Consider the following 13,389-nt stretch of genomic DNA (forward strand, 5'->3'; position numbering starts at 1 on the left):
TGGGGATTTTGACTGCCTTCCTCCCAAATGAGACCCCATTATCTTAACCACTATACCAGCTCTTTCAGCTTCTTTCAAGTGCACCAGACATGCACACTTCACAGACTGATATGAAGTTGGAACTTTTGACATGCAGTTTTCACTTTATATATATATAAGTAACAGATAAAGAGTGTTCTGCTTAGGTTGTGTGTCATAAATCACTGAGAAAATATAAAGAACAGTTTTTTCCCATAATAAAATCACAAAGAAAAAAAAAAAAAAAACAGTGCAACTCATCTACTTTCAGGATGTGTTCAGTAATATTACCTGGAGGAGATTCCAGCATTGGTTCTTCTTCCAAATGCAGGTATTCAAGTACACGCTCTACTGACATCATTTGATTTGTTGCTTCTGCTGTAAATCGCATTGCAAACTGTATCATGCCTGTGAGGTTCATGGCTTGTGTCAATGCCAGACCCATTCCACCACCAAACAAATCTGAAATCATAAATAAATCATACCATCATCAGAGAACTGCACAATTACAATGAACCTGCAGGAATATGTGACAAACCAAAAAACTCAATTATGATGACTTCATGATGACCTTTTCCGTTTCTTTTTGGAAGATACTGTAATCCCTCTTGTGATGTGTGGTTTTTTACTTGGCTCTTTAATGTCTTTTCTGATTAGCTTATGCAGAAAGCTATTTTCTAATATGATATGAACATATCATGGAATAGACTGAATATTACATCAGCATTTCGTTCACTATAAAATTCATCTCAAGTCACTCCTTGTAAGCCATTCTTAAAAACACTTTTTCTGGAGTCATTCATTATTATTCTAACTGGTTTCCACTGAGGAGTATCAGTACTGCAAGGCACTATCTTGTTTATCCGAACGGTGCATGATGATCAGAGAGAGCATTTGTTATACACATAAAGCTATTTTCTTGCTCTGAACTTCATAAAAGAAAATGTTATCAATTAGGGTCCTATTATCTTTATCCACCAATGCCAGAAACTTAATTACCAACAATGAATTATAGAATCCAAATAATGTTTCCAGATCATATTTCCTATCAGAATACTCTAGAAAACATATTAAGTTGGTGCATAGATCCATAGAGTTTTCCCATACATTTTATAAACACAATAGATACACATAACAGAGATTTTAGTCATCAATAATATAGTCTCCTTCACTATTTATAACAGTCCGCCAGTGCTGTGGTAACTCTTGATTCTGCAGTTGTTGAAATCACGTGATTTTGAAGCAAAGAACTCTTTAAGCCATGTTCAGAGTGTACTTTTTTCCAGAAAGGATGTTCCTTGAAGGCTGTTCGACAGAGAGCAGAAAAGGTGAAAATCTGAGGGTGCAGGATCAAATGAATAAGGTGGCACAGAATGACTTCCCAACTCAACTCCTGTATACACTTTTTGTCAGTCTAGTATAGTGTGGGCAGGGATTATCATGGAGTAACATCACTTCACACAGTATTCCTGGTTGTTGTTCTTGGATTGCATGTGTAAGACATCCCGGTTGTTGACAATAAATGTCAGCACTGGTAGTTACAGCTTGGGGAAGCAATTCATAGTACACCATTCTGTCACTTTTCCACCAGATGTGTAACATTATCTTTTGTGGATGTGCACAGGTCTTTCTATGGGAAACTGCTGCTTTGTTTGGGCTCAACCATTTCTTTCTTTTCCTTACATTAAGATAAAGACATAATTTCTCATCACTGGTAACAACTAAGGATAGAAATGGTCAGTGCTGTTCATGAGCCAATTGATGATGAGCAAGCAGAGGTGCCCATATGGCCAGCCACTAATCTTGTGATTTTGGCCTGCGGCATGTGGTACCCATACACCTGAATTTTGCACGCAAATATCACACGTTGGTAAAATGATCACAGTTCATGGCATCTGCTGGTTCTCAAGTACAATGATGTGAATCATAGTGGATTAATTTGTTTAAACAATCTTCACCACATCGTGCAAATGTTGTTGTCTGCCTCTGCTGTTGTCACCCCTCTATTGACTTCAAACAGAAGAATATGTCAGAAACATACCGATTTATTCACCTGGCACTCCATTTTATAGTGTCCATAGCTTCACCCACTACCTCTAAATGACAAAATGACAATATGTGAACTCAGATAGCAACAGTGAACTACAAATAAGAAATTTCAATCAATGAATAAATCCATGGCAAATGGAATACCAACATGCTAAACAAAACTGCTATGAAAGAATGCAACAACCTAATACACCACTAACTTTTAACCGCTTCCTGCTATCTGACAGAGAGCATAATAAGAACTTCAAATTGATCATGAAAAATTCAGAAGCTATATACAGCTACAATTAAAAGTGAACAATTTTTCAATATTAATTCGCAAGCACTCACTTCCATGTGCTGATCAGTACAAAATCTACTTCTGTCAAATATGTATCAACTCCTCATCTTCCCATATTAATTCTAGATAAGTATGATTCTAGATTGTATTCTTATATATTTAACTTCTCCAACCCAGTGGTTATGTGGTACTCTGAAAGACACAGGATGTCAGTCTTTACAGAGCTCTCTAAAGTTTGCAAACAGATGAAAAGCTCTTCCATCTTGTTATTCAGTCCTCTAATGTTGTAATGCACTTTTCTGTGCATTTTGTGGGGTTCTTCTGTTATTTTAACCTATTTAATAACAGGACACCTGGATTCTGATTCTAATCTAAAAAAGGTACCCTTCTGACACCAGTACCCACAAGATCTTGCTTTGTGTGATGGTTGCCATTTGTTCATTTTCTGCAAGACACTAGCCAATTTATTGTTCTCTTTCTTATTCAGGTGCAGGTCATGTCTAGTACATCCCTGTCCCTATCTCCAAATTGTAGCAAAAGTCCCAGAACTTATACGAGTGGCATTCTGTAACTCATGGTAACTATGGTATATCTTGCAATAATGCGACAACATGGGAATTCCACAATGTACATTGAACCAGTAAAGCAGTGTGTATCTGCATGCCAACAATACAGGGTTCCAGTACAGGAGGTCACAGCAGTGGTTGACATGAAACACATGCACTGAAACTCTGTGTAAGGTTATTGTGTACGAGTAAAAATAAAACAAAAATGAATCAAAATCAACTACTTTCCTTCAAAATAGTTGCCCATTGCATCCACAAAGTGTTGCCAATGATGGGGAAGATGTTGCTTGCCACTGGAATTGCCATAAATATATGTCACATTGCAAAATATTGTGGCTGTCCTATGCCAGAATGAGCATGACCTTCATGGCTGATGACCTATCAACTACAGCTGTTTGTTGTTCCGCATGACACTGAACAGCATTTCTGCCAGGGAGAAAGGTAAGCTCAGTGTTCCACTCAGCTTACATTCATCTTCTAGTATGGCAAATCTCACACTGAATGTTTCAGGTGCTGGTACCAAGTCATCCTCCCATGCAGTTGCCATCTGTTGGCTGATTTTGGTACTGTTTGCCACGGGCTTTTGAATATATTTTCTGAAATATTGGTGATGCCACATGTTTGCATGATATACCAAATTGCCATGACTTACACAATTACCCTCATATGAGATTTAATTCTGTCAGCGGCAGCCTGCTTAACTCAATAACATGACTCACACCAGTATTAATCTAGGGCTAGTCATGGTGCTGTAGGACCTCCACAAAGCTCACACTTATGTGTGTAGTTGCTACTCCAATTTCATCCAGGTCACCCCTCAAACTGTAATATCTGTCTTTAGCAAGGCTGTTCCCTGCTCCACCTACTGTGAAAAACCTGACCCTCTCTGTCAAAATCTTTACACAAATGTCCTCTGCCATTTTTCCCTTATGAAGTGTGTTGTAACACTCAATTACAGATTAAAAACAACAACATTCATTAACATGATATTAGAAGGAGCAATGACTTATACCACCCATCACTCAGCCTTAGTGTGGTACAGAAAGGAGTAATCAAACAACGGGAACAATATAAAGAAAAGAATAGATTGCTACTCTCCTTAAAGATGATACAATGAGCTGCAGACAGGCACAACACAGAGACTTTTACACATTTAGCTTTTGGCCAAAGCCTTCTTCAGGAAAGGAAACACATGCACATTCAGTCACAGAAGCAAACACACCTCACACATACATGACCACCATCTCCAGCAGTGCAGACTGAAATGCAATTGCCACATTGAACAAAAGCAGCAATCTGAAGGAGACAGGGAAGGGGAAAGGATAGCAGGGTATGGGTGGGGGAAGGAAGAGTGCTGTCTGGCAGAGCATTCAGAGACAGGAGGAAGTGTGACAAAACTGCCATCACTGCCAATAGGCACAGCATTGGGGGCCTATGGGATGGGGACAGTGGTGGGGGGGGGGGGGGGGGGGTGGTTAGGGAGGTGAATGAGAAGTGGAAAAGCAGAAGAGCAGGGAAGGGGAAAGATGGGTGAGTGCATTGACAGAGATGTGACACACAATGAGGGTGAGGGAATGTGAATAGGGAGGAGGTGACAGGACAGAGAGGGTGCAAACTGTTGGGTGGAGGGTGTGGTGACAGTAGGTTGAGTAATGGCTGCTTCATAACCTCTGCAGCTCTGTCAGACAGCACTCTTCTCTGCCCCAAAATCTAAGTGTGTAATAGCCTTTGCATTGTGCCTGTCTGCAGCTCAACATGTCATCTTCACAGTGAATTACAGAAAGGAGTTAAGATATTCAGCACTAAAAATCTTTGGTCAACTATGCAGTAATGTAAAAATATAACAAATAATAAAATCAACTTCACACACAAACAACGCAATCATATCTGCTTGATACCATCTTATACACCATATAAGAATTTCTGACTGTGTAACAAAATTGTGTGTGTGTGTGTGTGTGTGTGTGTGTGTGTGTGTGCGTGTGTGTGTGTGTGAGTGTGTGTGTGTATGTGTGAGTGTGTGTGTGTGTGTGTGTGTGTGAGAGAGAGAGAGAGAGAGAGAGAGAGAGAGACTGAACACAGTATAAATCGATATATTACAAAAAAATCACTTAAGACAATCATGTAATAAGCATTCACTGAAAAATTGCATTATAATTGTAAAGCTAACTTGTTCTGTATCATAACAAGAGGTCATAATTATGACTCATAGAAATGCTAACTAATTGAGAGTTAAAGAAATTAACATCCAAAAACTATATAACATAGGAAGTAAATAAATAAATACTATTTCCATTCTATGTTTTCATAGTAACACATGTATATACAAATTCACAACTCACCTTCAAGGAACAGAAAGCTGAAAGCAATAAATGCTATATAAACAAGGCTCATAACATCTAGTAAAAATCCAAATGTTTGTGCAGTTGTTAGGAACATGTAAAAAGAAGAAGTGTGTAGATCCTGTAACAACACAAAAAAGATGAAATCTGTATGTATCTTTAACTATATAAAAATTGAATGTTTATTTTTTTAACAGTACTTAACAATACAAGGATTATAATGAAAGATTTTAGATGATTTATTTAAAGAGTACAAAAATTATAGTCTTTTCCGTCATCAATAATATACTCATGAAAACTGGTCATTGCATATTGAATTCCACTTCAGTTTTCATACTGTGAAGACTTTTTCAGTACAAACTGCAGGCACCTCTTCTGTTTTCCCTTTTGAATCTGACAACTATATGATCATCCTTTTTTGATGTGGTTCATCTAATGCAATGAAATGAATGGCTGTTTGTATCGTGCCATACATGTTTCACTTCCCTTTATTTTGTGAAGTGTCTTCAATGGTACATTCATATTATATAAAATGACATATTTGTTACCACATTACAGGTTTTTCTTTTTCTTTTGTTATTAGGTGGGGAAAAAACTTTCTGTACCACAAGTTTCATGAGACTAAATTGTCATATATTCCTACATACTATGGACATGAACCATCAGAGTACATGAACCATCTGACCTAGAACAGGATATTAAAACTGTTGGGATGAATAATCACAACAGAAAACTCCTAAAATTATGGAAAAACTTTCACATACAAACAGCCACTGCAGTGAACAAGAATATATTAACTGACCAAATCAATAAAAGTGACAACTCATTGATCACATTAGTTACCATACTAAAAGAATAGAAAACAGCAGTGTAGAACATAACCAGACTATATAATAACTCAATATTTCAAAAGACCAATAAATAAACAAATGAAAATAAATAAAATAAATGACACACACATAACAAACAAAATAGTATTAAACTACATACAGATATCATAACACAAACAGAGGACAAACAGAAAGATACAGGACAACAGTTCGCAACACTACATACAGTACACGTACCAAAACAAACATGGTGGAAGTGGGGTATTAAGTAGCAGTGTGTTCATAAAATGCTAAAATCAGGCATCCTGTGTACACAGACCATCTAAGACAACTCAAAGATGGCACATATGCACTAATACAGTGTCTTCAGTAAATCTTCAAAACTTAGAAAAAACTGGGAATTTTCAAAATCAAGAAAAAAACCTTTAACTTTATTAAAAAACTTCAATTTTTAAGATTTCAATCTATACTGATATATTATCAGTTTAAACCTTATGCAATATTTCTGATAGCATTCGAATATTCAAAGGGAAATCTACATGTTATACACATACTACTCATTGGTGATCCACTGTGCACATAAAGATTCATAGCTGTTATAAACCCGTTAAGCTTTTGCGTGAGTCAGGGGTCTGAGGAAACTGATTGGCGTTGCTGTGTGAGAGATGGGGAGAGAGGGGATATTCACTGCTTCCAAGTCAGGCACAAAGCACTGATAATGTACTATGACAGAAATAACACGTGGAAGTAATAAGTTTTGTAAAAGCGCTTGAATGAGATGTTCATGTTCATTTTATCACAATATCAGAAATTAAGTTAAGCTTCTAGTAACACTTATTACAACAACTCTTAGACTGTTGTTGTTGGCAGCAGTCGAAAACAAGATGTCGTAGCCATGAAGACTATAGACTTGTATTGATATCTGTCAAACAGGTCTATGGAGCAGATGACTACTCAACAGCAACAGACTGACATAATATTACTAACAAAGAAGCAAAGAAGCTACCCTTCAGTTTTACCATGGGGTAATCCACCATGTACTGTCAATAAATCTGTGGCCTGTGAATGCTTGCTTGGTCATTTTGTTGAGCGAATCACAACTTCAGCTGTTGATGGAGTCATATGCTTTTTGACACAAATTCTTCCAAAGCAATTGCCTCTCAAGAATTTCTAAAAATGAAGCTCTGCATCCTTCGGGTGATAAACATGAGACTTGGGAGTGGTGGAATGAAAACTTGGGTGGCCACAAGGTGAGGAAAGGTGTGGGAAAACAGTACCAGCAATTTTGTGCTTCATACCAATCATTTTCTGTGGTAGAAGAGACACATAGGAACAACAAGCTTTTGTGAATATACATGCTACCTCCACAATGAAATTTGATGTTTTGAATACACTGTAAAAACATAGAAGGAGGAAGGAAGATTGGGTTTAACATCCCATTGATATTGAGATCATTAGAGACAGAGCACAAGCTCAGATTGTGTCAAGGATGAGTAGGGAAATTGGCCATGCCCATTCAAAGGAACCATCCCAGCATGTGCCTGGGACGACTTAGGGAATCATGGAAAACTTAAATCTGGATGTCTGGATGCAAGTTGGAAGAATTGTCCACGTGAATGTGAGTTCACTGTGCTAACCACTGTGCCACCTCACTCATAAAAATATGTTCATTTAGTTTAATACAGATATGAATTATTATCTCATATCACAATGGACTTTCACATTTTTTGCAATTGTATTCTTTTTTATTTGGTTTACTTGAGAGAAATTTGCCCAGTGTAGTGATCTTACAACATATTAAAGGGTTCCTTATTCCAGATTACTGTTGCACATTTCATCTAATGTGATTTTTTACTGTGAACAAAGAGCTATGTTTACTCAAAAAGACTATTGATGAACTGCATCTTGCTCAGATTACCAGTTCATCTTTTATTATCTCTTAAACTGAGTAGCGATGGCACCAACCAACTGCTGCATTCTGCTACACAGGCAGCAATGGCATCTTACAACAGCACCACTTTGACAGATGTGCATTACAGTTTCAAATTTTTTTAATGTCAAAGAGGAGATGCAGTCTGTAACACCCAATGATCTCAGAGAAGCACTTACTTTGACAGCTGGCTATGTCAAGGTGGAGGGGGCTTTTAAAATGATGAAAAATTCCCAGCCCATTTTTAGGACTGAATATGGGAATTAGAGCATTTTCCATTTTAGTCTTAACATGCTTCTGTAATGTGGAATTGTGTCAAGTGGACCTGCAGCTAATTTAATATATTGCAGTTGTAAAGAACCTCTCCAAGTAAAAGTCAGATGGGAAATATGAGTTACCTGATGTTTATCAAATTCTTCTTTGAGAATATCCTCAGCATTATAGGCTCTAATTGTTGTCAGACCCTGCAGAGTTGCTATTACATGTGTAAATACTGGACTCTTAGCTGTAGAAAGAAAAATAAATGAGGTAAAAAGTTTCATTCAAGTACTGTAACAAACTGTTCATTAACTTGACATAGAAAGAGTAAGAGCATTATTCTTTTTTCCATCTTTTTTATCATTTGTCTAATCTATCCTAATACATAAAAATGAAGAGAGAGAGAAAGATTGTGGGAGAGGGGAAAGGAGGGAGAGTTATTTGAAGAGAATGGTTTGAGTTGAAATTTTGCATAAGGATAGCTAATGGGGTGTAGCTACAGTCACTGGGGCTCTATGGCAAGTACCTCCAAGCCTGACCCCTTCCCCTTGCCAACTCACCTTAACCATCATACACATCTCAGCTCTCACAGCCAGTACTGTCACCCCCTCCCACCCCTCTTTGGACAGTTGCATTATCATCCAAAGCGCTCTCCTCCCACTTGGATGAAAAAGTGGAATAAATAATAAAAAATTATTAGAAAGAAGTCTAGTTAATTTTTAATATTTTAGTAAAACAAAATATAATTTTGATTGTATTTTCTCTGGCATGTCAATACTTGAAACAGTTATTCAACTGCACTACTGTGACTATGACTATTACTACTACTACTATTAAATCGTTATGCATATCAAACACTGCATGCAGTTTTAGTAGTGTCAGGAAAAATACTTGCTTGATACAGTGCTTCACACTTGTATATTTTATGCAAGTCTGTTCATTTCTGCATAACTACTGCAATCTACATCCCTTGAACACCATAAATGAAATCACTATAATACGGTGTATCGAACAAACTTTATGACTATAGGTAGAGCCTTGTGGGCCTCTCTGCAGGTTCTGCACATGTGACAGTCAACAATTTTCAAGTGTTAGAATGATGTAGGACCACACACACCGCACATAAGAGTAGTTTTGTGTGAGTGATCATCAACATGACCCCAGAGAATATTATGCTTAAATTTCTGCCTTCTGGTGACCCAGGTGTAATAATGAGGACTGCCTTGGTACAGCAGTGTTTCAGCTAACTGGCATTCATAGCACAGTTGATAGAATGTGGTCAATTTTTTGTAGTTTTTATGTTGTTTTCATTAAAATACACATGCTGATCACTCTAAATATAAATTGTGAGATGTATGACTGTCACCTACAGGGAATGCAAAGATATGCTTGATTCATTTCTGCTCAAGTAATGGCATGATTGATACAGAATAACTATGTTCCTCCCAATCTGTGAGTTGTCCTTTCATCACATTAAATACCGCTGGATTATTAACTTTGTCTACATATTTGTGAACATATTTCATGGCTTTGAATGAGTTATGGTGCACAATATTGACGACCACATTATCAGCCTTAATAAACGCAGGACTGAAGTGGTATGATCTGTTGATTGCCCATGTGAACAGCACTATTGCCAGCGATTATCATATTGATTTGCACGGTGGACCCAACATCATCTCTGCTTTGCTTTCAGTATGAAGTACAGCCATCCTCATTGGACAAAATGTCCTTACCATTCTAGTGCACTTTTCTGTCCACCATTTAAGGATTTCATTGATACAGGATACCATAATGGCCGTATATCACATGATTCATTATGAATTCATGTACAAGATGATCAATGTTGAGATATGCATCATTAATAACAGAAAACACATATTTCAAAACAGAGAAATCAGTTCATTATGGTAAAACACACTTTTGCCATCCTTTAGCGCAAATCTAAGAGCACCAAATACCTCGCCCTTAATGACAATAACAAGAAATATGTGATGATATCATTGCAGTCAGTTACTTTCTGTCCTAGGAGGAACTTCGATGTTATGGCAGGCCATATAGGGATCCACATTATTTCAGGCCATTTAGGGATCCACATTATGGTCACAAAAAGATCAAAAATATCACGGTGTTTATTCCATCTCATTACATATGACAGGGAGTCAAAGTTGAAGTTAGTATGACAAATTAACTGAACTCATTAGCATCGACCACTCCATTATTAGTTATTGCATCTCTTGTGTACAGACAGAGATGCTGTCCCCTTTCAATATATGTTCACATGTTTGCAATAGACTTGTTCAGCTATTGCTTGTATTGAACCACAGTATTACAGTCATCATCTTTAAGGAATAAAGAAATAGCTCACAAAGTTGTACGGTAACTGAACTGGCTGAAGTGGTCAGTACACATTTTGGCGCAAGACTGTTGGAAGTTATCAGTTTTTGTTACGAAGTCTGTTAAATTGTGGAAATTGCAGATTGTAAAATAAATCAATTTTGAAAAGAAAATACATTCCTAGTGTTACTGATTTAATATATGCAGATTTAGCATGAAGGGAACATTAAGCTATGATGACTGTACCATGAGGATGAAGAACTTATAACAAATGACAATATATAAGTGCAAAATACTTTTTACATTTGTCACACTCTCTACTTCATACTTTTAACAGCTTAAGACTTATAATCTCAAACACACACACACACACACACACACACACACACACACACACACACACACAACACACAGTGATTCCATAAAATTTGATCAATTAACTTTTTATGGGTCTAAAGAGAGTGAAGGAGTCAGAAAGGCAATGGTTGTAACTTCCTTACTGAGTGACAGTTGTTTGGTTGCTGGATTGATAAGGGGAATACCAAAATAATAACCTTTTTGAATCTTCGGGGGGAAAATCCCAGTCAATTGAGAATAGTATCCTATCTATATACTGTAGATAATAATGAAAAATTAAAGCCTTTCAACATGTTTAGCAGCTTACTGTTGGTCCTTACTGTGCAGAACTTTGTGTGCAAGCAACTCAGATTAGTTTAAATTACTTCCACCTGAATTGTATAGTCAAAAATTTTACTTTACTTTCCTTTTTCACTTCATGATTACACATGGAATTTGATAAATGTGTCATGGAATTCATAATAACAATATAATGGAAGGAAACATTCCACATGGGAAAAATTATATATAAAAACAAAGATGAGGTGACTTACCGAACAAAAGCGCTGGCAGGTCGATAGACACACAAACAAACACAAACATACACACAAAATTCAAGCTTTCGCAACAAACTGTTGCCTCATCAGGAAAGAGGGAAGGAGAGGGGAAGACGAAAGGAAGTGGGTTTTAAAGGAGAGGGTAAGGAGTCATTCCAATCCCGGGAGCGGAAAGACTTACCTTAGGGGGAAAAAAGGACAGGTATACACTCGCACACACACACATATGGATGTGTGTGTGTGTGTGCGAGTGTATACCTGTCCTTTTTTCCCCCTAAGGTAAGTCTTTCCGCTCCCGGGATTGGAATGACTCCTTACCCTCTCCTTTAAAACCCACTTCCTTTCGTCTTCCCCTCTCCTTCCCTCTTTCCTGATGAGGCAACAGTTTGTTGCGAAAGCTTGAATTTTGTGTGTATGTTTGTGTTTGTTTGTGTGTCTATCGACCTGCCAGCGGAATTCATAATAATATATTTTAAAAATTGATTCATATTTTGCAAGCAGCAGTGTACAGATGATATTTTCCCTATGTTACAATTCTCATGTAAACACTGAAAAATGCTGCTCTGTGACACAGGCAGCATTTTCCACGAACTTGATGAAAACTTTTTCTACAGATCTAAACTATTTTGATATATATTTTACAATTTTGTTTCAAACTTACTCATTCCTTCCAGTCGTTTCAGATTCTTGGAAGATTTGAGGTAAACTTTCCTTACACACCAAAATATACATCCCATAATTATTATGGGTATAAGATATACCCAGTTAACAGAGACAGATACAAACAATGTTCCAACCACAAGCATCAATGCCTGAAACAGTAAACAAAAATAAGTAAGTAAGAGTCAGAAGTGACACATAGGGGTAGACACATAAGCATAATAAATTTCAATAAAATAACAGAAAAAATTGTTGAGTGACATTCTTGAAACAGTTTTGTTCAGTTTCTAACAGATAAAATGCAGATTTGTCTGTTGGCCACTGTTCTAAGTAACCAGTGCCACACATTTAACAGAAATGGGTATTACTGTTTACTTGAGACTTGCATTAACAGTTTTTAATGTAATGGATTTAGAATAATGTTGGATTTTATAGTAATTTAGAGATTTATTTTTACTGAAATTACTTTTGTTAAGTGTATTTACATATATACTAAAGATTGTATTAGCGCATATGATTTGAAATGTTGCAGATTAGATTAGATTAGTACTTGTTCCATAGATCATGAATACGACACTTTGTAATGATGTGGAACATGTCAGGCTAATAAAAGGTGTCTATACAAGATATTACATTATACAAAATATTACATGACACTTAATATTTTTTCTTTCTTTTTTGGGTGGGGGGTGGGGAAATTACCCACTTACTATATCCAAAAATTCATCTAATGGGTAGAAGGAGTTGCCATTCAGAAATTCTTTTTATTTCCTTTTAAATGCTATGTGGCTATCTGTCAGACTTTTGATGCTATTAGGTAAGTGACCAAAGACTTTTGTGGCAGCATAATTTACCCCCTTCTGAGCCAAAGATAGATTTAATCTAGAGTAGTGAAGATCATCCTTTCTCCTAGTGTTGTAGCCATGTACACTGCTATTACTTTTGAATTTGTTCAGATTCTTAATAACAAATTTCATAAGTGAATATATATATATTGTGAAGTTACAGTGAAGATCCCTAGCTCTTTAAATAAGTGTCTGCAAGATGATCTCGGATGAGCTCCAGCAATTATTCTGATTACACACTTTTGTGCAATGAATACTCTTTTACTGAATGATGAGTTACCCCAGAATATGATGCCATACGAAAGCAGAGAATGAAAATAGGCATGGTAAGCTAATTTACTAAGATGTATATTGGCAAAATTTGCAATGACCCTAATAGCA

General features: G+C 36.7%; 1 protein-coding gene across 1 annotated transcript in view; it reads right to left on the reverse strand.

Annotated features, from left to right (window-relative positions):
* The window catches only part of LOC124594735 (ATP-binding cassette sub-family C member 4-like), a 279,421-nt gene that overhangs the window by 36,511 nt on the left and 229,521 nt on the right, over window positions 1-13,389 (reverse strand). The window contains exons 16-19 of the mRNA XM_047133107.1: window positions 12,165-12,315; window positions 8,414-8,520; window positions 5,256-5,376; window positions 310-480 (exon numbers count right to left, since the gene is read on the reverse strand). Of these exons, the coding sequence (XP_046989063.1) occupies window positions 310-480; window positions 5,256-5,376; window positions 8,414-8,520; window positions 12,165-12,315 (550 nt within the window). The remainder of the gene's footprint in view (window positions 1-309; window positions 481-5,255; window positions 5,377-8,413; window positions 8,521-12,164; window positions 12,316-13,389) is intronic.

This window comes from Schistocerca americana, chromosome 2 (assembly GCF_021461395.2).
Source record: "Schistocerca americana isolate TAMUIC-IGC-003095 chromosome 2, iqSchAmer2.1, whole genome shotgun sequence".
In the NCBI taxonomy this organism is placed as follows: domain Eukaryota; kingdom Metazoa; phylum Arthropoda; class Insecta; order Orthoptera; family Acrididae; genus Schistocerca; species Schistocerca americana.